The sequence below is a fragment of the Arachis ipaensis genome, chromosome B03 (genome assembly GCF_000816755.2).
Source record: "Arachis ipaensis cultivar K30076 chromosome B03, Araip1.1, whole genome shotgun sequence".
Classification (NCBI taxonomy): domain Eukaryota; kingdom Viridiplantae; phylum Streptophyta; class Magnoliopsida; order Fabales; family Fabaceae; genus Arachis; species Arachis ipaensis.
In genome coordinates, this window is record NC_029787.2 from 20,250,354 (window position 1) to 20,265,691 (window position 15,338).

Here is a 15,338-nt window from a genome sequence, read left to right on the forward strand (position 1 = left end):
ATGTTAAATTAAAAATAATATTTTTAAATTTTAAATTTTTTGAGTTTAGTATAACACGATCATCGTCATTATATAATAAACGTACTGAATATGCTGTTTTATCTTTATTCAAAGTAAAAAGCAAATAGAAAAGTTAAAAGTCTATAATATTTTTGAACCATAAGGAGGGAGACATGAAAAAAATTAATAACATATATAACTGTAATAATAGCATGTCAATTTTACACTAAATTTTATATCAAAAGGCTAATAAAAATTTATCGACAACCTAGTATTTTACTAACTTCATTAGAAAAGGAATTAGCATATGATGTTGTGCTCTTTGTTACACATTTCATCTCAAATCTGAAAACAAAGTTATAGATAAATTTGTTATATCTATAGTAAATATTTATACAAAAGTGTAAATCATAACATGCTATTAAAATGAAAATAATCTTATTCTTACCTAAATATTATTAAAAACTTCTTTGAACATGACATTTGTTGTTGATGACTTTAGATTGCCGTCTTCGTCTAGAATTAAAACCCTGAGGCCACTGCGACTCTTAACTCTTGACAAAGCAACATAAAATTGTCCATGGGTGAACACTGATTTTGGCAGGTAAAATCCTACATGTGATAATGATTGACCCTGACTCTTGTTAATGGTCATTGCAAAGCATACTGTTAATGGAAATTGTCTCCGTTGAAACTTAAATGGCAACCCTGAATTTTATGAGATTTTATTTGGCCAAAATACCCATAACCCACCACGCACATTTGCTCCTTCTTCTTTGTTCCTATTCCATCAAAAATTTTAAATCAATTATTATGTTTTGTTATATATTTATATCCATGTAGTTCTCATTTTCTTTCTATTTTTTTCCAACCATTTCACCAACCATTCTGTTTGAATTCAACCTCCTCACTTCTCTCCATCTCTACTCAATAAATAAATAACTAAATGATCAGTTTAACTTCAATGGCGGCTTTAATTTTCTTTTCATTCTCATTTATTAGTTACGTAAATATATTTTATAAAAATTAATATATATTTTTTCACAAAAGTTTATTTTTTCAAATATTAAAAAAAAATTATTTGAATTTAAATTTAAAATTTTAAACATAATACTTTAATTAAAAATTATAATTATATTTTCTTTTTAAAATAAGTACACATTAAAAATCAATAACTAACTTAATTGTATCAACAATAATTCATATGAGAAATTTATAACTTTATGACATTAAATACTAAATTAGAAATTAACAAAATATCAACGGTGTGAATCGAATTAAAAATAAAACTATAAGTAATAACCAAATAACTTCAATTTATATTTAAAAAAATTCTAAATTCCAAACATAAAAATTCAAAAGAACCAAAAAAAATAACAACTCAAAAAAAGATAATGTTTCCACCAAAATAAACATATGCTTGACATTATTCTATTAGATATAATCTAAAAGGGATTCTAAAATATGTGCATCCAAATTCTCAAGTTTCATTCTCATTCTTGATTTTCTTGCAAGTTGAGGTATCTCCTTGCACCTTCGAATCTTCCGACTCTGAGGATAGTCACTTGGTTGGTGTAATAGCATTTTCCAACACTTCAGATTCATCATTGTCCACAACTTCATTGGAGAATTCAAGCAACAAATTCGGTACAAAATACTACATTAAATTAAAGACTTCCTTCTCACCTTTGATTTTATCTCAATAATATTTTTTTAATAAAATAAAGATCTAACTTTGAGAAAACAAACAAACAAAAAAATTATTTTTTGAATAAATACCTTAACACCTTCTACTTTCTCCCCTTCAATGATTGAGAAAGCCTTTGAAGTTGGAAGCAAACCACCGGTATAGTCAACATCCTAAAATTATAATTAGTTACTAATTATTATTTATAAATTAGATATTACTAATGACCAAGGAAGAGAAAAATAAACTGCTTTTTAATAGAAAGTACACTTATAACTGTACTCACAATTTGAATAGGATGAGCTTTTTGAATTTATTTATGAGGTCCACATTATCAGTCATCTTCTTAACTTTATAAAAAGGTAAAAAATATGGATTATCAGATATTTAAACTTCAACAATGAAGAGGAAGATCTTATCAATTAGGTTGAATAAAAGTGTAGGTGTATCCGATAGATCTCCTTTTTGCAGGGTATTACATAATATATTAATAATAAATAATATAAAAAGTAACATTAAAAATATCTTCACTAATGTTTAGAAATAAATATTGGTTAGAACTTACTAATAGGAGTGGATCAAGTATCTCTACACAGCTCTTTCCCAAAACTTGTTTTGCCTCCTTGTCACGAATCGAGACACAAGAACCATCTTAACTGAGGCGTGTATTTTTCCTCCCTAGAATTGATAAACAAAAATTAAATAACAACCTAAGTATAACAACCTAAATAAATAATTTAAAATTTGAAAATAACAACCTAAACAAATAATAATTTATAATTTATAATTTATAAATATAAATCTAAAAATTTCTAGTGACGACACCTAAGCAAATAAACTTTCAAACTCAACGTATGAGCGCCACATCAGTATATAAACTCCCCATTTGTGTTACTATAAAAATTATATTTAATACTATTGTACACAGTGCGAAACACAAATCTTTAGGTCCAACGAGTAGAAAGCTCAACCATATATATATGGAACTAGTATCTTTTTTCTTGAAAAGAGTAATTTTATATTAATTCAATGAGGAAATCAGCAAATTGCTATAGTATAAACAGTTAATTATTCAGTGGCTTGTAAATGAAGTAAACTTTTATTAAAATTTACATCCAAGCATGAAATTCTCGTTTTTAGCTGATTGAGATTTTCTTTATCCAATTTTTTCTCTCTTTTTTTTTTGTTTTGTTTTTTTTTTGGCAAAAGAAAAAAATATTATATCAAAAATACTATTTGTACATTATTTTTCAGCCACCAATTCAGCTACTTTCACTAAAATACAATAAAAAAATACGTTACGTATAAAGAAGTAAAAAAAATACGGTTATAGTAACAAATGCGTTGAGACTTGGGAGTGAGTTTTTTCATCGCGCCAAAATCTCTCGCGCTTTCTTCTCTTCTCGCAGAAAGGGTTCCATTGCATGCACCTCAATTCTCTTCTCTTCTCTTCAATTGTGCCAACCTCACTCCTCACTTTCTTCTCTTCTCCGCGGTTTTCTCTGCTTTGCTTCGTGCCGTTTTTTGTTCTTGTTATCTTAGGGTTTTGATTATAACTTTTGATTCAATGGAATCCACAAGCTCGAATGATGAGGTTTGTGTTTAATTTACTTCATTTGTTAATTTTTTATTCTTGATTTGATTTTAATTTTTTGATTATCCATGTTTTATTCCTGATTTGATTTTAATTTTGTTGATTATTTAGTTATGCAAATGCTTCTGATTTGGCTTATGCTTTAATTTGAGCGACATCACTGATTTAGTAAGTTACTATACACCGATCAATATTACTTCTCGGAAAATTTCAGTAGCATAGGCCTGTTAGAAAGAGGAGCATGTCACAAGCTTATGCCAATGGAAGCATTTGCATATACAAAAGTAATTGCCTTTGATACACAAGCTTATTTCATAGGCAAATTCCTAATAGTTATGCTTCTGATATGTGGCTTCATTATGCCATTTAGATATTTTTACATCATGTACGTTGTGTGATTATATCCTGAAAATTTTGTTATAAATTTGTGTAATGAGAAAAATGTTTAGCTTCTGGATTGGAGTCAAATTGGTAGTTTGCATGTTTAAAACTTCTGCATTTGCTTAGATGATGATGTTGATTCTATGAATGTGTTTGAGTTTAGTGCTATATTTGACTATTGAGTTTGATTATCATGTTTACCAAGTTTGATTATATTCAGGATCAGTGCTATATTTGACTGCTGAGTTTGATTATACATGTTTACTGAGTTTGATTATACTCAAGTTCAGTGCTTGACTACTAATATGTCTTGTTCATTCATAGAAAATTGAGAGCATTTTTATACCTGATTTGATTTTATTAAATTTTTTATTATCTATGTTTTTAGGTTGTTCCAAACATAGGAATGGCATTCTCCTTTGTGAAAGATTATGAAACTTTTCATACCAATTATGCAAAAAGGGTTGGTTTTTCATGGAATATAAGAATTACTAAGTGGGATCAAAATAGACAAATTACATACCAAATCTTGGTATGTTCTAGAGCTGGTTATCGAAGATCAAAAATTGATCCACTAAAGAAGACAAATCCAACTTTCGAGCAAAATTGTAAAGCTGGGATTATTGTAAAAAGGGATAAGAAGATAGAATATGTGTTAATCTTTGTGAATATCCAGCACAACCATACTATTAGTCCTAGCATGGCAAAGACTCTAAGAAAGAGCAGGGAACTAAGCTTGCATGCCAAACGGATAGCTGAGATCAATGATCAAGTTGGTGTTCCACCTATCAAAGCTTAGCAACTACTGCTGGTGGCTATGATAAATTAACTTTTACTCAAAAAGATCTTCAAAATCATGTAGCAAGAAGTGTCAGAGTCATAGAAGAAGAGGGGGATGCGCAATCATTAATGCAGTATTTTCATAAGATGCAAGAACAAAACCGCAACTTCTTTTACGAAGTTAAATAACATCACATAAAGCATGCTTTTTGGGCTGATGCAAGAAGTCGTGCTGCTTATGAGTATTTTGGCGACGTTGTGAGCTTTGATACGATGTACCTAACAAATAGGTATGACACCACAATTATATATTTCAAGTTAATTATATGCACTTTGGTTTTTGCATGTGTTTGATGTATAGGGATAGGCATAATAGAATGAATTTGCTGCTGCTGTGCATGATATACTGAGTTTGATTATGTACTCTTATTTTTGCATATGTTTGATGTATAGATAGGTACAATAGAATGATTTTGCTGCTGTTGTGCATGTTATACTAAGTTTGATTATGTACTCTTATTTTTGCATATGCTTGATGTATAGGGATAGGTACAATAGAATGAATTTGATTATAGGTAGAATAGAATGAAACTGAGTTTGATTATGTACTCTTGTTTTTATTATAGGTATGATATGCCTTTTGGCACATTTGTTGGGGTTAACCACCATGGGCAATCTTGCTACTTGGTTGTGCTCTTCTTTCATGCGAAGAAGAGAATTCCTTTGTTTGGTTATTTGATTGTTGGATACGATGTATGGGTGGCAAGCCGCCTATTGGCATATTGACGGATCAATGGAAAGCTATGCAGAATGCCATTGAAAAATCGTTGCCAATGACACGACATCGATGGTGTATTTGGCATATCACGAAGAAAATTTTAGAAAAACTAGGAGCATGCAAGCAATTTAACGAGATTTGTGCTGATATGACACATATTGTGTGGGATTCTAGGTCTAAGGAAGCATTTGAGAGCTCTTGGACTAATTTTATCAACAGATTCAGTTTGCATGATAATAATTGGTTAGCAGGTATTTTATATGAGTTTGATTATTTTATATCTACTGTTTGATTATTTATCATTTATTAATCAATATGCCTTACAAGTTTGATTATGCCCATTTTATGGTTTTAGGTTTGTACAAAGAACGTGACAGGTGGGTTTTTATTTTTCTTAGCAACAGTTTTTGGGCAGGCATGAGTAGCACTCAAAGGAGTGAAAGTATGCACCCATTTATGAAGGGCTACCTAACCTCAAAGAGCAACTTGTAACAATTTATAACACAATATGACAACTGTCTTGCAAATAAAGCTCAACAAGAATATGAATTGGATGCTGCCAGCTTCAATACCATTATCCCTTGTGCTACTGCCTCTGCTATTGAAAAACAGTTTCAAAAGGAATATACTCATGCAAAGTTTAATGAGCTTCAAAAGGAGTTCAGAGCAAAGGCTAATTGCTTTTCAACAAAAGAGCATGAAGAGGGATATGTTGTTACTTACAAGGTTATAGAAGAGCTTGAGAATGGTGATAAGATGTTTGATGTTACTTACAAGGCGTCGTTTGATTCTTCAACTTCAGATGTTTCCTGTCAACGCCATCTTTTTTAGTCAAATGGAATCTTATGCCGGCATAGTCTTTCAGTCCTTGGTCTTGAAAGAGTGAAGAAATTGCTAAATAAATACATTCTTGATCGGTGGAAGAAAACTTTAAAGCGCAAGCATAGTAACATCAAGTGTAGCCATGATCAATCCAAGTCGTTTAGAGCCCGTAAAAAAACGTTATGATGAGATGTGCAAGCAATTTTACAATATTGCTGAAGTAGCCGCTGCATCCGAGGAGCTCACCGAGACCGTACATCGTATACTAGACTCGGTTTGGGTTATGTTGGTGGAACCAAAGGCCTCTTCAATGGATAATGTAGATAATCAAATATCAAATGAGGTAGATAAAAATGCAAATGATTTAGAGATTCACAACCCCCAACAAGTATCACGAAAAGGTCGTAGGCGTAAGAAAAGGCTTCAATCTACTGTAGAAAAAGTTGTTAAACAAGGAAGGAAGAAGCATACAAAGAACGTGATGATATTCTTCTTTAAATTATGGCAATCATCCTGTTATTCAAATTAAATCATACACACCAAACAAATTTAGCAACCGAATTCAGTAGACAAATATATAATCAAACTCGATAAACACTTATAATCAAACTTGGTAGTCAAATATAGCACTGAATCTGAATATAATCAAACTCTGTAAACATGATAATCAAACTCAATAGTCAAATATAGCATTAAATCCCCACACATTCATAGAATCAATATCATCATCTGATCTAAGCAAATGCAGCAAGCAAAATCCAATGAAATTTACCAAACAATGCACATGTTTTAGAAAGAAACTCACATTAGTCCATTTTGGCATGGCTTTGGATGGTTCCCACAATTCCATCCATTTCATTACAAACAAACTACAATCATGCAAATTTGGTTGTTTGGGAATGTCCAGATATTCAATTGTTGGAGTTGAGGGGGTTTGAACATATGCAGGATCCACAATTCCTAACATGTTGTCAAGATAATTTGCCTGTCAAGATAACATGAAATTATCAAAGTTATATGATAATCAAATATCAAGACCTAAATAAAAGTTGTTATAACAAAATAAACTTACAACATATTGATCTATTTCATCCTGTTTAGCAGTCTCAGATGTGTACAACGGGTCGAGGACGTAAAACCTGTTATTAGAAATATCTAATGCATATAACCATCAATGACGGTTGTGGCAAAAAGGCAAGAAAACAAGTTTTCTTCCTCGCATCCTAATTTTATCAAAATTAGGGATCCTAGATATGTCAGCTGATGTAGAGCTCTTCCCACCTTGTCCATCTTTATAAAAACTCAACAACTGCAATTAGAATCAAATTGATCATAAATTAGAATAGAACAAAATCTGTCAAATAAAAAAACGAAGAGATACATAATAAAATTTCTTACCACTGAGTCTGAATTCATGCAATATATATCTTTCTTGAATCTTGTTTGTGGTAACTCATTAAGCATGCATGAATGATAGTTAACCACCTTGATACAAGCAAAGCAAACAATTAATAATCAAATAATTCAAGAATAAAATAAGTACTTTATACTAAATAAAATATTTTATATTACTAACCCAATTATCTATTTCATTTCGTGGCTTTAATGTTTGCGCATTAGTCCTTTTAAGGAAGACATTGCGCTGGCCACTAAATGTTGCCACAATCTCCTCTTCATCTTTCCTTTCATCCATCGTCCACTCGTATAATTTTTCTGTCATATTAGCATCCGATACTAATTCCTCAACAATTGGTTCTGACACATCTATTGGCACATCTGAAGATAGATTTAGGCATGGTATCTTTGAACCCAACACTTGTTAGGTTGGAACATCAATTGAATCCAGGGTCATAGCTATTGGAGGTGTTGGAGGTGCTAGAGGTGTTGGAGAAAATTCAACTCCAAGGTCGAAGGCATTAATGATGAGTGTGTTTTCTTTTCATTCCGACTGTGGATAATGCACAGAAAAGCAAGGATATAATCAAACTAGAAACATATTTGCGATTTACATTTCATGAAGATTTAGATTGTACTATGGGAAGGATAATCAAATTCATTAGTCATTTATAATCAAACTCAATAAACATGTATAATCAAACACAGTAGTCAAATATAGCACTGAACCTGAGCATAATTAAACTCAGCAAACACATATAATCAAACTCAGCAATGAAATATAGCACTGAACCTAAATATAATCAAACTCGATAAACATGTATAATCAAACTTAAATTATAATCAAATGCAGCAAACACATATGATCAAACTCAGCAGTCAAATATAGCACTGAACCTGAATATAATCAAACTCGGTAAACATGTATAATCAAACTCAGATTATAACCAAACTCAGCAAACACATATAATCAAACTCAGTAGTCAAATATAGCACTAAACCTAAGTATAATCAAACTTTATTTAAAATATAAAGAGAATTTGAAAATATGTCTTTGAAACTTTGGATTAATTGAAAATAGCCTCTAAGCAAAATTTGACTAAGAGCTTTTCACAGAGCAAGAACACTAGCTAGGGTCGAATTGGTTTAAGAAAATATTTTATTTTTCTTTCACATTTTCATAAAATCATAAGGAAATAAACATTGAAAAAAAAAGATTACAAACTAATCGGGTTCCTAATTTCTCTCCCAGAATTAATTAAAACAAAAGCATGCATTAAGTCTCAAAAACCAAAGAATGCATTAAATCTCAAACTATCTGCACAGAAAAGAAATTGCAATCCACCAAATCAATTATTTGAACAAAACCGGCTCAGAAGTACAATGGCATGCCTAAACAACCAAGAATCAATGAGCAGGAACATCCAGTATATATATATATATATATTTAATTTGAAAATAAAATATTTAATTATATAGCACTGAACCTGAGCATAATCAAACTCAACAAACACATATAATCAAACTCAGCAGTGAAATATAGCACTGAACCTGAATATAATCAAACTCGATAAACATGTATAATCAAACTCAAATTATAATCAAACTTAGTAAACATGTATAATCAAACTCAGTAGTCAAATATAGCACTAAACCTGAGTATAATTAAACTTTAAAAATATGTATAATCAAACTCAGTGTATAATCAAACTTTGAAAATATGTAAACATGTATAATCAAACTCAGAGTATAATCAAAGGAAGCAAGTAATTATTAATTTTTAACATCATGTACGAAAGTGAATGTAGTATGCATGAGTGCTGAAAAGCCAAAACAGAGAATGGTGGGAATGCCAAACTAACTAACTTTTCATTCGAACTTGTGTTTGCTCCTCCTTCTTGCTTCTTTTCTCTCTTTAATTTTGTAGAGTCTTCTTGCCTCAATTCCTTTTCACTTTCTTGCTTTTTCACTTTAGTTGATTCTACAGAATCTTCTTGCCTCAATTCTTTTTTATCCTTCTCAGGGCTGTCTACAACTTTTTTTCTTTTTGCTTTGCTCTTTTTTCACTTTGGTAGCCTCTTTCACAACCCTTTTCTTTGGTCAAACTTGCCGTTTAGGCACAGGTTGCTCTTCCTTTGACTTAACCAGCCCCTATAACACATGCATAATTAGTGATAATTCATTCATTATGGATAGAAAATAAAATTTTAGAGAGCAGACAATGTTAGTACCGATGAACTTTTCCTTTCTAATGCTATTTGGGCAGAAATGAGTTCCTTTGTCCAATGAGGAAGCCAAGGCGGTTGTGGTTCTTTCTCAAAATCAAAGGGTCCATATTTTTGCTTATGGAAGTATAAAATCTGAATTCAATTAATTGAAGTTATATTATAATCAAAGATGCTTTAGATAATAGTCAAAGAAAAAATTAGTTTAAATGAAAAATACCTGAAGTACATATATGCACCCATTCAAACTTGACACCACTCCTTCTTTAAAGTTGTTAACTCCATCAGTAAGGCCATCAACAATGCATCTAACGCAATTGTACTTCATTGGATTATCAACATCAATTACAAATTGGAAAATTTTATCCCGAGTCATTATTGTATTTATTGGTAACAAAAATGTTATCAATGCATACAACAAGAAAGCTCTCCTAAATCTGGGACCCCCTCTTGAATTTTCTACCATGATTTATCTCAAAGCATTTGGACTTTTTTTCTTGAACTCTAAAAACATGCGCTCATGCTCTTTAGTTACCTCCTTGAATGGGTCACCTATTTTAAAGAAAATAATGAGAGTAAACATGATTATAATCAAACTCGGTAAACATGTATAATCAAACTCAGAGTATAATCAAACTCAGCAGTCAACATGATAATCAAACTCAGCATAGCACGATATTTTTAATGCAACCATTGCTTTAATAGCTTCAATATGTAAAAAATTCAGCAAGCAGGTCATTAGTGATTCAATATATAGTTATACTCCTATACCACTCAAGTGATATTAAAAAATCAAATTTAATAGTAACATAATGAAGGATCTTAAAACATGTTATACAGCATGTTTGATTTTATACAGTCAATCCTAATTAATAAAATCAAAGGATCTTAAAGAAATTTTAATTATTACCGTATGCACGTAATCCCAAGACAGCTGCAAATGAATCCCAAGTAACATTTACTTTTCCTATTGGAGTGAGAAGATAAAATTTGGAGGGATTATAGGCGTTTGCAAGGGCCAAAATCAAATCATGGTTTAAATTTCTCTTTGGAATACCCAAGAGGAATCCAAAACCCATTGCTCGGACCTCGTTGCATTGCGCATCATTCAAATAATCATAACAAAGTGTTGCTAACAAGTTTGGTGTGCATCTCGTGTCAACATAGCACTACATTAATGAAAATACTAATCATATTCAAATCAAATTATAGATATAAAGTAGTAGCGTGCTCAGTTTCAATTCAAATTACCAAGTTACAATTAGTTAAAGTAATAAACATTTTAGTAAGGCAATAATGTAACATCTATATGAATAACATTATAATCAAACTATGTAGTTACTATATAGAATGAGAATAGTAGAATATTGAATCTCCCCTTTTCCCTTTATATTAATTACCATTACTACATTGACAGAAAAAAAAAAAGACCATATCAGAATTTCTATTAGTGACACTGTTTCTTTTCAATTACCATTACTAACACTTAATTTTTAGACCATGTTGACTATATATAACAAGAAGGAATGTTGTTTCTTAAATTATGAAAAATAGGACCTGAAGTGCTAAACAGCAATCAAAGATATTTATTAGACATGAAATGGAGTAAAATGATGTCTAGACAAAATGAAGCATGGGAACAAGACTAAAAAAAAGAGGAGCTTACTTACAGAACCTTTCCTTAGGCAGAGTCAGAATGAGATACTAAATATTTAACAAGTATATATATAAAGGAAGGAACAGGGTGCATATCCAACATGAATGTAGCACAAAATGAAAATTTCATTATCATGAAACTTACAATTATACCCAAGGTGCCACCACTAAACCAACAGTTAAATCTACTTGCTTTCAATTTTTGCTAGAAATCTACTTGCTTTCAATTTTTGCTAGAAGAACCTTTAATAATCTAGAGATTTGACACATTCACCCATAAAACTTAGAAATAACTGAAGCATAGCATAACCCAACACGAATGGCAATCATATAAAACACATGCAGCAGAATGAAGAAGCAAATTATGTTATATCCCATTATTAGTTTTTCTTCTTTTGGATTACTCCCCTGTCAGCTTCTTTTTTTTTTCAATTTTTATATATCATTTTTATCATATATTGCCAAAATTTTTAGCTAATTGATAATGAACTGGTTTCCAACTAAAAAGACCTGCAGATTCTTCGTGCTTCTTTATTAATTGCTAAAGTGGCAAAATAAAAGATTTGAACTCAATACTGCATTCAGTGGCTATTATTCCTAAAATTCAGAGATAATAATCAAACACTATAATACAGCATGTGTTAGCTAAAGTGACATTTGTTTCGTTGTGTAAACTAATATTTAGTAAAGCACTATGCATAATAAAATCAGAGCATGCAAAGACCTTATCAGATGGAAAAAAATCCAACATAAAAGATAAAAAAATAAAGACAAAATACCTTTCTCCACTCCATCTCCTTTGAAGTTTCTTTGGATACATTTTTTGTCTTTGGTGTCTCTATTTTCTGGCTCTCTTTCTACTCGTTTTGGTGCAGTCTTCTTTCGCATATTTCAAAACTAGCAAATTAAACAATCAAACTCCAATCAAATTTAAAAAGTAAAAAAAGTTAAAACTCAATAATCAAATTAAGGCATAATCAAATAAACTCCAAATCATATCACAAAAATCCAGTTATAATCAAACATGCTGTAGATATCACATTTGTTTAAGTCTGAAGAAAATGGAGACTTAGAAATTAAGGCATGAATATCCATGCCGAGTTTAAAATATAAAGGATAATGGCATAGTGATTTGGCATGAGGCCAGCAGAAATCATCTCTTTGAATAAAATACAAGCGTCATCAGACATGCCATTTTGTGCATATCCTGAAATCAAACAAGACCAAGAAACAGTGTTTCTTTGGAGCATTTCAGCAAATAGCTTCCGTGCACAAAATAAATTGCCAATTCTGATATAAATGTTGACAAGAGTATTGGACAGGAAAGCATCCAACTATGCTATAGTATAGTTTTTAAAAATTGAGCATAATCAAACACAATTAATAGTCTACTAATAATCAATTGTTAAAATTAGCTTACTGAGACTTTAATTCAAAACCCTAACTTAAATATTTTTAGTACAAACTATGCACAACACAAATTTATTTATAGAAACTCAAAATGAAGAAGGAAAATGCAGTCGAAGAAGCTGATAGAAGCTCAAAACGAACAAGAAAAATTCCATTGAAAAAGCTGATAGAATAAAACAAGGAAAATGCAAGAAAAATGTAGAATCAAACAAGGAATAGAAATTTACCTTACAGAATCAAACAAAAAAAACAATCGATGAAATTCGTGCCTGAGACAGAGAGCACCATAATTTATTTTGTAGGAGGTGCACATGCAGGTGCATTGAAATTATTGATTTGCACAAAGACTATTGAATGAGGTGCAACTTTGATTGGAGAAGAAGAAGCATCAACAATCTTTGGTTTAAGCTCTGGAATTTTCTTTGACTTGGTGAGTTCCAATGGAGTTCCATTCAAAAGCACAACATCACTTTGAATGTTTCCATCTTTAGGTGTCAAGTGGTACTCTTCCCTTTTCAATGAATCCATCAAATTCAATTTTTCTTCTTCCTCCTCTTCTTCTTCTTTTTCTTTTTCCTCCTCTTCTTCTTCTTTTTCTTTTTCTTCTGATGCCAACTCCTCCGGATAAAGATTCATGTCATTCACAAGAAAGACATTGAAAGATGTCGACTTCTCCATGTTTATTAATAGCAATGTGATTCCACTCTGAAACAATAGTTAGATTCATATTATGTTATAACTTTTAAAAAGTTGTTTTAAAATTAAAAAAAAAAACTTTTAAAATATATAAATAAAATTACTAGTTTACCCCTTTTTTTGAACAATGAGTATATGTACGTAGATATGGTGAACTATCATGAGAAATAGAAAGCACATTGGTTCCCATAAGTCGATGCCACAAAAGTGCTCTGTTTAAAGAAAATAAAATTGTTATCTATTCAAAAATGACATTTAATTTAACTACTTAAATGAATATGAATGAATATATGTGACATACCCATAATAATCTGGATTAGGAATGAATGATGTGGTATTCAGCAAAGCATAATCTCCTCCAATCAAAGATTGTCTACAATAAACTTTATGGTTGAAGGTTGATGTCATACCCAATTGGTCCAAATACCTATAGTTATTATTAATTAAAAAAATTATTAGAAAAAATATGTAAAAGAAACTAGAGAGCTGAAATTCAATTTAAAATAAAAAAAAAAAAACTTACCAAAAGCCATTAACAAAAGTATGTGATACATCTTTGCCTCCACCATTATAAGCTCCACCAGATTCTCCAACCCATGCTCCAGCCCGTGGTGTAAATTCCTTCACCGCCGTTGAAACATCCTTGAAAGTTTGTGCAATTTTGCTCAAGAAATATGGGTCTTGAACCTTGCTAATAAGATCCCTATCAACACCTATATAGTATAATTTTATAATATAATTATATTCTTAGAATTAAACAAATTAATCAAGCAACAAAAAACATATATGTTTATTGTTATCGTTATTATTATTATTATGATACGTACCAGCACCAAGGTTATAAATGTGATGTGTAACTCCATCAATGACACCAGGTCCAACATGTTGCAAGAAGCTATCAAACCATTCTTTATCATAAAATCCAGCTGGACCCAACACATTTGGTCTTGTGGCATTTGGGTATAATGAGTTAACTATGTGCCTTAGTTTTGTGATATCTTTTGCATATTGAACACTATCTATTCTTGCTGATACTCCTTCAGAGCATAGCTCGTTTCCTATATGATTAATTAACACAAGATGTTAAATTTATAAAAAATCATGGGTAAAAATTAAATTAGTTAATTAAAAAAGATAAGTTTTAATTTAATTTGGTACCTAATTCATATGAGTCTATATTGTATCCTTTTGAGACAGTGTACTTCATGAGGTATATGGCATTGTTTGGATTCCAATTTAATTGGTCCTCATTGGAATTTTTCTTTTCAATAAGTGCGTTTAAGCTAAATGTAAATTTGACACTGCAAAGTTTAAAGTAAATAAGACAAGATAAGATTCATTGTTTGTGAAGTAATTATAATAACATTGAGAAATTAAAATAATATATATTAATTACCCAGTTTTGTTGAAAAAGTGATTCACTTCATCCCATCTTTTTCTTGAAAGACATCCAACATTGAACCCAAACAAGCCGTTATCTTCCTTTCTCATAGTTGGGCATTGCTTTTGCTTCTCAAATTGACAAATAATTTGATCTTGTAGTGAAGCTCCTAATTTAATCCTGAGAGGATTGAATGCTGCAACAATTTTAAAAATAATTAAATTAGATGAACTTTTGAATGATTAATAATAATGTGGAATACACCATTATTTTCTTTTAGTTTTAGATATAAATTAATAAATAAATAAGCATTATGATATTTTAAAATAGTTTGACTTCATAGAAAATATAGCTTACCCTTGATTGCGTTTGAGAGTATCTCGTTATTCAAATCCTGCATAAAAGTTGCAAAAACAATAATTAATTACATTATGATATTTAAACGGTGCTTGTTCCGGTACGTAGAATATATTTATCTGATAAGCATTACTTATTTTTTTTATTTATTTTTAAAATATTATATCATTATATAT

The 15,338-nt window shown here is 30.5% G+C and overlaps 1 protein-coding gene across 1 annotated transcript in view; it reads right to left on the reverse strand.

The window, feature by feature from the left end:
- The window catches only part of LOC107632651 (heparanase-like protein 2), a 3,414-nt gene continuing 1,095 nt past the window's right edge, over positions 13,020-15,338 (reverse strand). Inside the window, exons 2-10 of the mRNA XM_016336321.1 lie at positions 15,163-15,199; positions 14,821-15,001; positions 14,583-14,725; positions 14,252-14,482; positions 13,948-14,137; positions 13,726-13,851; positions 13,537-13,636; positions 13,345-13,433; positions 13,020-13,239 (exon numbers count right to left, since the gene is read on the reverse strand). Coding sequence (XP_016191807.1) covers positions 13,020-13,239; positions 13,345-13,433; positions 13,537-13,636; positions 13,726-13,851; positions 13,948-14,137; positions 14,252-14,482; positions 14,583-14,725; positions 14,821-15,001; positions 15,163-15,199 — 1,317 coding nt within the window. The remainder of the gene's footprint in view (positions 13,240-13,344; positions 13,434-13,536; positions 13,637-13,725; positions 13,852-13,947; positions 14,138-14,251; positions 14,483-14,582; positions 14,726-14,820; positions 15,002-15,162; positions 15,200-15,338) is intronic.